The sequence below is a fragment of the Frankliniella occidentalis genome, unplaced genomic scaffold (assembly GCF_000697945.3).
Source record: "Frankliniella occidentalis isolate FOCC.00 unplaced genomic scaffold, Focc_3.1 Scaffold105, whole genome shotgun sequence".
Classification (NCBI taxonomy): Eukaryota; Metazoa; Arthropoda; class Insecta; order Thysanoptera; family Thripidae; genus Frankliniella; species Frankliniella occidentalis.
Window position 1 is genome coordinate 615,369 of NW_026267234.1, and position 8,061 is coordinate 623,429.

The following is an 8,061-nucleotide window of genomic DNA, read 5'->3' on the forward strand; positions in this document are numbered from 1 at the left end:
AAAAATAAAATTAACTTTTCCACAATTTCATTATAACAGACAGAAGGCAAGCTCACATTTTTTTTTTTAGATGTTACATCAGGAGATTTTGCTTTACATCTTCTTAAATTCATTGCAATTATAATAAAAGTATATTCATAGGAATCAAGTTAAACAAAACACTAGCTTACAATTTTATTTAATGTTAAAGCAGGACATTTGGCTTTGTGTTTCTTCAAATTGGTTGTGGAATTGAACGCGAGAGAACAGAACTTACAAACATACAGACCCTGTGTGGCATGTCGTTTAGTGTGTTTCACAAGCTGCCACTGCGTGTGAAATGAAGATTCACACATTGTACATTTAAATAATTTAACTGGCTCATGTCTTGCCCGATGATGATTCAACGCAGTTAAACCAGGATAAGTTTTCCCACAAATATCACATATGTAAGATTGTAAAGTTCCAGAGCAAATTGATTTATGAACACTGAGAGCATTCTTACTATTGCACTGCTTACCACAGTCGGAACATTTCAAAGATGAAGGATCTGTATGCGTTAGCTCATGTTCTGCTAACTGATACTGACGAGTGAACTTTTTATCACACAATGTACATTGAAGTCTAGTATCATCATGAACTTTCATGTGTCTAGTTAAGTAATGTTTTATACTAAAAGTCGCACCACAAATGGCACATATAAAAGGCTTTGAAGTTGAGTGAGTAATTTTTATATGTCTCTGTACCTGAAATTTAAATCTGAAGCTTCTTGAGCAAATATGACATTTATAACATTTATGAGAAATTTTTTTCACAAACTCATCAGTAGGATCAGGAAGGAGTTTGAGCCAGTTCATCTTCCCATCATCTATTATTATATCTACAGCTACTTCTTTTATATCACAGTCATCATCATTGGATACCACAGCAGGGCAAGCATCAGTACTCGGTAGTTCATTTGATATATATGAAGAATTTGGAGCCTGAAGAGACAGTGTTTCAATTCCTCTTCTAAAGGATGACTGTTGAGAATTTTCAGTCGGGGGGCATGACATTCGTACTGTGGCCACATTAGGGTCTAAATCAATAACAGGGGATATTCCTAGACTTATTTCATCAAAGTATGTGTTAGAAGAATTCAATGTTCGAGATATTCTGGGGGGAGTGTCACTTTCTTCTGGTATCTGAACTTGAAGAGGAGTGAAAATACCCTGAGGAATATTAAGATTACAAGGGATGTGTGATGTGTTACTGTCAGGCGAAGGTAAAAGTTTGGAACCTGAAATCTTAAAATTGGAGGGCATGCAAAAGTTGTCAAGAACAGATGTTGATGGCACATCTAATGAAACATCATAAGAGGGAGGTGCTGTCTGAATGGACTTTACTACATTGGTACAATCAGTTTGTTTTGGAGGGAGAGTCACAATTGGGGTATTTAGTTCACTTCTATTATCTCCTTCATTACTGTTCTCATCTCCACTTAGTAACTGAGAAATCTCCCAGCTCCATGAATCGCATACTGATGATAATGGACTTAAAAGGCTGTTTGGAAGATCCAGGGAACTAGCTTGTGATAGAGAGGACATTCGACCACTCTGAGGAACACCTTCACTACCTAATCCTTGCTGGACTAGTTGTTGAATAATTTCTTCTTCTTTACTTTCAGCGCAAAATGCTTGACGAACTTCATTCAGAGAAAACAGGCTGATGAGGTCATCAAACTTGATAGCTTTCTCAGCTGTTGTTGGAGGGAAGACAATTTTAACTCCACCCATGTTGCGCTGGAACTTGATTTCACCTGACGCACCAACCACCTTGGCATCAACTGTTAACACAGTGTTTGCCTCATTTTGCACTCTGAGAGAATCCATCTCAGAGCTCACATTTCCCTGAAAGCTTGGTAATGATCCTAATGTCTGGTCTTGAATTATTGAATGATTGGCTGAGGTAAAAGCCTGACTTGAAATATTTTCCACTAATTGATGTTCAAATGTATGTTGAGTTAGAGACTTGTCACTATGAACTACTACTGATTCATCTCCAAACCCACAGGATAGTTTAGGAACCTCTGCCATTAGGTTATTTTCTGCACAATGTTCGTTATCACCAGGTTTGGAAACAGCTGTGTATTCTAACTCATTATCTTCCCTTTCTGAAGCAGTTTTAACAGGTGGTAACTGTTCCTCAGATAAGGGAAATTCGTTAATAGGAAGGTGGTTCCCTTGGTCTAATGAGAAGTCTTGTAGACTAAAACTAGGAGATGTTAAAGATCTAGGTTCTGAGCAGCATGACAAATGAGCAACTGATGGCTGGCTATCTGTTTCTCCACATAAAAGAACATCCATTTCTTTTCGAAAGCTTGAGCTATTTTTATCAATATCATCAAATAATGAAAGACCTAAGGTGCTTTCAAGAGGCACTTCCCCACTCTGCTCACTGTCAAGTGGCTCATACAGCTGTATTGGGGTAAGAGGTGGTGGTAAAGTTGTCTCAGGTGCTCGTTCCTCTTCAGTATGATTGCTGTTTGATCCGACAGACCTGGAAGGACAAAATAGTGAAATATCAGGTATGAATATCCTGAGCTACTTGTGTCAAGCACTGTACAAAAATAAGAATCTCCTCACACGTCAGAGTAAACAGTTAAACGAAGGATGATTAAATGGTCACAACCATGATAAGATAGAACCATCAAATGCAAAACAAATTCTTACTATTTTATTTACTTCCTCACAGTAAACAGAAACTTAAGTCATTTACAAATTTTCACTACATATAGAAATGAGCCTTATCTACAAGTACTGGTGTGCAAGTTCAGTTTGTTACTTTCAGTACCACGTGACATTTTGATGGGATTCCTAGAATTGTTCGGTCACTTAAGCATTGACATTTGACAAGGTCTATTCATATCCACCTTCCACCATGTCAACCTCAACCTCCTCCCCGTCTCCCTCCCCTTCCTCAACATCAGAATACTCGAACTCCTCATTATTTTCGGTCCCTAAGTCATCACTAGCAGACTTCATCAAGAACTTGGAGCAGGTTTTACGATGATTGTGATAAAAAGCAAATACTCTGAATTTTTTTCCACAAGCACAAAACAGAAAGTTCTGTTCTTTAGAGTGAGCAGCTGCTTTATGGGCACGAAGTCTACTTCTTGATTTTATTACTTTCCCACATTCGTTACATTTTATACCTCCTAAGTGAGTAAAGCGATGTTCATTCAAACGGCCTCCTGAAGAAAATGCTTCACCACATATATCGCAGACTACTTTCTTTTCTGAGTGCAGATCTAGTTGATGTTTGACACAGTTGGCTTTTGTGTAAAAGCCTTTGCCACACGTGCTGCATTTAAATGGAGGTTCTGTTAAAGTGTGGCGCAATTCATGACCTTTCAAAACTTCAATTGACCTAAACTTTGCACCACAGATACTACAAATTAAATCTGGAGCTCGAACATGTCTCAACCTTATATGGGCTGCTCTAAGGAAATTTGTAGCAAATTTTCGACCACATTCCTTACACTGATAAGCACAGCTATCAGTCATGTGTTTGTTGATTACATGATATTCACAACGTTTCTTGTCCACATAAAGGACATCACATATTTTGCATCTAAACTGTGGTGGATCAGTGGGAATGTCTTCTACTTGAACAGTAGCCTCTGGGCAAGAAGATGGACGACATCTTCTTTTATGCTTTCTTACAAAAATTCCTTTCTTCTTATGTTGTCGTAACCAACTATTCTGAACAACCAAAAGTTTATCATTTTCCTCACTATTATTTTGGGTTTCTGGCAAGGATACTTTAAATTCTTTAAAAGTGGTCTCAGGGTAGGAACGCACATGAAGACCAGACCCTAGATCTACAGGAAAACCTGTATAGCTTGAAATATCAGGAAAGTTTATATGACCCTCCACACCAATGGTTGGAGGGGTAGCCACATTTTTAGACACATGCATTACAACAACTGGAGGTGTCGGTATTTGATCTAATGGAATTTTTTCCACCATGTCCAGGTTAACAAGCTCTCCATTTTTCAAAATAAGGTAGGGAACAGAAGTTGCAGGCAGTGAGGGAGGTTTTCTCTTCTTTTTTTTCTTAGTATTTTGGACAACTCCAACTTCCACAGCCACAGTTTTATCCCCTGTCATAATGAAAGCCCGCCCCTCTCCTCTTGAAGGGTTTAGGGTTTTGGTTGGGTCATTATTAGCCATGACAGACAAATCACCCTTTTTCTTTTTTGATGGGGATTTGGCTTTAACAGGAAGTTTCTTTGGTCTAATTACAGGTAATGCGTTTTCTGGAATAAGCAAAGGAGTGTTTTCTTCTGCCATAATAAAAACCCGTCCTTTTGCACCACTACTAGTTGCTACTGATGGAAGTTCCACAGCCACCCTTTTCCTCGCAACATTAAATGATTCAATTCCTTGTTTAGTTTCCAAACGCCTAACAAGTGGTGGAGGTTCCATTGACAACTTGTTCTGAACTACAGTAGGCGATCCGGTTGGCTTCAGAGTATTTGCAGATTTTTCATTCTTCTTTGATGTAGATAATTTTTCAGAAGGTTTGGCCTGGTTTGGAGAATATCCCTTAACAAGTTTGAGTAAGGAAGATTCTGGCAATCTTGACAGTTTGACGAACGGAAGAAGTAGTGGTGATGTTGATGGTGCGGCTTTGACAGTGGGTGATGAGGAAGTGTTTGTTTTAGCTTCCAAAATTTTAACAGATGGAGCTTGAGTAGATGTTTTCTGAGATAGAGGTTTCTTAATCGGAACTAAGGGAGGAACTTCCAGAGGTACTACTGTTTTTGTAACTATTTGAACAAGAGGGGGTGGCTCAGATGAGGACACCAAACTTCTAGAGGTCTGAGTACAAGAAGAGCTTGAGCCACTACTATATGATAAACAATTATCGACAATTTTACTAATAGGTGCAGTTATATGCATTTTGGAGTTTTGAACCTGTTTGGCCAAGGGTAATACTAGGGGATCTTCTTTCTGATTATTCAAACGACCAATAGTTTTTCTTTTTCCCTCTTGTAGAGAGTTAGAATTAGTCAAATTGACTTGCAATACATCCTTTTTCTTCCCAGGTGAAGAATTTCTCACAGGAAGTGTTTTCTCTCTCTCAGAGGCAGCAAATGAACTGCAAAGGAAAAATAAATTATATGGAAAAGTGTTGATTTTTAATGGAGCAAGTCTATTTGATAATTAGATTAGAAGCAATTCAGACTTGTAACCACTAGAAGTAATGGTGTGGCATTTGTTAATACAGAAATGCTTAGGGCAGAAAGACAAATTTTAAGAAGTATCCCAAGCTCAATGTACTTCAACAACTCAGAAAGAAAGGCCATTCCATTCTGTTTGTCCTCTGAAGAAATCTGTCGGTTAAAATTCAATATTCCACAACTACCACTTTCTGTTTCTGTTGTATGCTGCTGATTACTTTTGTTCTGTGTGGTAAAATGGATATAACCAACGCCTCACTTTTTTTTTCTCCAAAATGGTGCAGTATATAAGTCCTAAGTCCTATCTTTAAAACCCTTAAGCAATAAGTAAAATGTAAAACTTTTTTCACCATAATATATGCTAGGTTTTAGTGACAATAGTAAACTGATATAAGATATTGAACTTTATATCACACCAATTGCATTGAATAAATCAATGAAAAAGCAGAAAAAAGAAAAATGTCCTGAGCAAGCGTCCAGTTTCACCTAATAAAACTTCCATACAGGAAATTTCAGAAGGCCATAAACAAGCTCCTAGTTTTTCCCAAAACCAGGTCTAGGTCACAAGATCACAAAAAACCTTTAAAAAAATGATACACTACTGTTGTCTAATTAGATTATTAGGACCTCCCTTTGAGAAGAGATCAATTAAGAATGGTTTGGAAAATTGTTACTTGAGTAGCTACTTAAGTACGTTGCAACTTCAAGCTATAAATATCTCTTGAAATTAAGTGCAAAATCAATTATGAAAAAAAGGGCACCGACATGTTTCAAAATAAGTTAACATTGCTATTGTTGACCTAAACCCAGGTTGGTTTGAAACCAGAATCTACTTGTGTACTCACCGTCTATCTTTTTCTGTATCTGCTAGAATGTATTCTTCTTCTTCTGGAATCTCATTATTTTCTTCAGTTTCCATGTACTCAACATTCTCATCGTCAACATTCTCATCAGCTCCACCTTCAGCGTCCTCATAGTAAAAGTCATCAGCTTCATCTTCATGTTCAGTAACAGCTTCAAATTTTATCTCCTGAACAACAAATATATAGTTATCTTCACAGCAGGAGGAGCAAAAACCACTTAGGTGTTTAAATGCTATAAACTTACGGGTGGATCGGCGTGAATTGTTTTCTGCATAGCAGACTCAATACATAGGAACTCCTGCAGTCTTTCTTGAGTATCATGACATTGTTGATAAAATGAGGTGTAGTCAACCAGCTTATCACGGCATGCATTGCAAATCCCTGATGGAAGACCATCATCTTGCGAAATCTACAAGAAAATGTTTTTCAGAACAAAACTTAAATTATTAAAGAGATCTCTGAAATTAGATGTGGTTTCAAAAATTCAAAATAAACATTTATGCTAGAGAAGAATCGTGGAACAAACAACAACCAAAAAATATAACTGTTTGTAACATAAGAAACACACATAACCTATACTTTACACTGTTACAAATGGCTTGAGCAAATAAACACCGAATACTAGAAATGGTAACTTACCGCTATTCTTATTGAAAGTTGGATTTTAGAGAGTAAGTTTTCTTCTTGTTCTGTCTCATCGAACAAATTGGAACATTCAACATCAACTTCACCACACAAGCGGCAAAGGTTTGACAAACCAGCTTCGAGATCTTCCATTTTCGAAAGACAGAACACACATTCCGTTCAGTGGAAAAAATGATTTAAGTTTTTTCAGTCAATGAAGTCATGTTTCTACGTGTACGGTGCAAAATATTTAACATACTGACACTAAGAATCTTAAATCAACAACATCCAAGCCTTGCGTTCAGCCGTTCATAATTGATTTTACTTTCAGCTACCCCGCTAGATGGCGCAGTCAAGCGCGGCACTTTTAGGCGCCAGGTTTCAATTTGAGTTTAAGTAGTTGTGAGTTTGAGAAAGTAGTGAGACTTGAGAAAGGGTGCGAAAAGGCGACCCTTTCTTAAGAGGCCACGGATGAAAACTTGAATGAAACTACTGTTAACTGCTCATGTTATTCAAATCAGCTAGCAGTTGATTAAAAGAAAAAATATTTGTTTGCATCATTTGTATTTCCTCTTTCAACAGAAGAAATTTATTTAGGTTTTTTCTTGACATCTAAGCAACAGAATTTTTCTCAAAAATGAGGAACTTGTTACAAATGATTTTGGAAAGGTTGGTGTCTAACGGTTTAAATTTCCCAGACGAAACATGGGCAATTGTGGACAAAGCTGTTATGCCCAGTAGGTTGCATGGTGAAATTCAAGATTTACTTGGCAAGAGTTGACCCGTTTATTTTCACTCATCAGTATTGCTTCTGACATGTTCCTCACTCCCAAATCATTTAATAGAGACTTACTACAAAACTTTGACTTGACCAGACCATATCATATCATATCACTGGTTTTCATGAGAAATTATTTACAGTCCATTTTTTTTTACAATTTCAGCATCTATTCAAGTTTACTAGTGCAATAGATACTTTACAACAATGGTTTAACAAATAACAAATTTTATAAATAAGAATGTGATTAACAAAACTGGAGAACCAGACTTAAAAAAAATAATATTGAAACATCTATAAAACAATTAAAATATATAATGGCTTGAGTAAAATTACAGGGTCAATAAGGAATTCATATTAATTATGAAGACACACCAACATTTTTGTGAGGCATGGCATTCCAAGGTGTTGTGCCACGAATCATCGGCTCTAATGTGTGGCTGTAGATGTCAGCAGGAAGTTCATCTAGACCAACCTCCCTATCTGCCTTAGCTTTCTTTGTTGCTTCATCCACCTCTGATTTGATTTCAGCATCCAATTTCTGATAAAAGAAATAACAGTAAGTTTTCACACACACCACAAAATAAATT

General features: G+C 37.0%; 2 protein-coding genes across 6 annotated transcripts in view; both read right to left on the reverse strand.

Annotated features, from left to right (window-relative positions):
- LOC113210290 (zinc finger protein 62 homolog) overlaps positions 1-7,171 on the reverse strand; it is a 9,301-nt gene extending 2,130 nt beyond the window's left edge. Inside the window, exons 1-4 of one of the 3 annotated variants that reach the window (XM_026428200.2) lie at positions 6,709-7,171; positions 6,314-6,478; positions 6,052-6,236; positions 7-2,517 (exon numbers count right to left, since the gene is read on the reverse strand). In XM_026428200.2, the coding sequence (XP_026283985.1) occupies positions 162-2,517; positions 6,052-6,236; positions 6,314-6,478; positions 6,709-6,846 (2,844 nt within the window). In that variant the 5' untranslated portion in view covers positions 6,847-7,171 and the 3' untranslated portion in view covers positions 7-161. Of the gene's footprint in view, positions 1-6; positions 2,518-2,672; positions 5,125-6,051; positions 6,237-6,313; positions 6,479-6,708 lie in introns of those variants that run through there. The other 2 variants (XM_026428201.2, XM_026428202.2) reach the window with 2 other exon arrangements.
- A 294-nt stretch (positions 7,172-7,465) lies between these two features.
- Positions 7,466-8,061, reverse strand: part of LOC113210287 (probable pyruvate dehydrogenase E1 component subunit alpha, mitochondrial) — a 13,373-nt gene continuing 12,777 nt past the window's right edge. For all 3 annotated transcript variants that reach the window (XM_026428191.2, XM_026428192.2, XM_026428194.2), the window contains one exon: positions 7,466-8,012. In XM_026428191.2, coding sequence (XP_026283976.1) covers positions 7,833-8,012 — 180 coding nt within the window. In that variant the 3' untranslated portion in view covers positions 7,466-7,832. The remainder of the gene's footprint in view (positions 8,013-8,061) is intronic.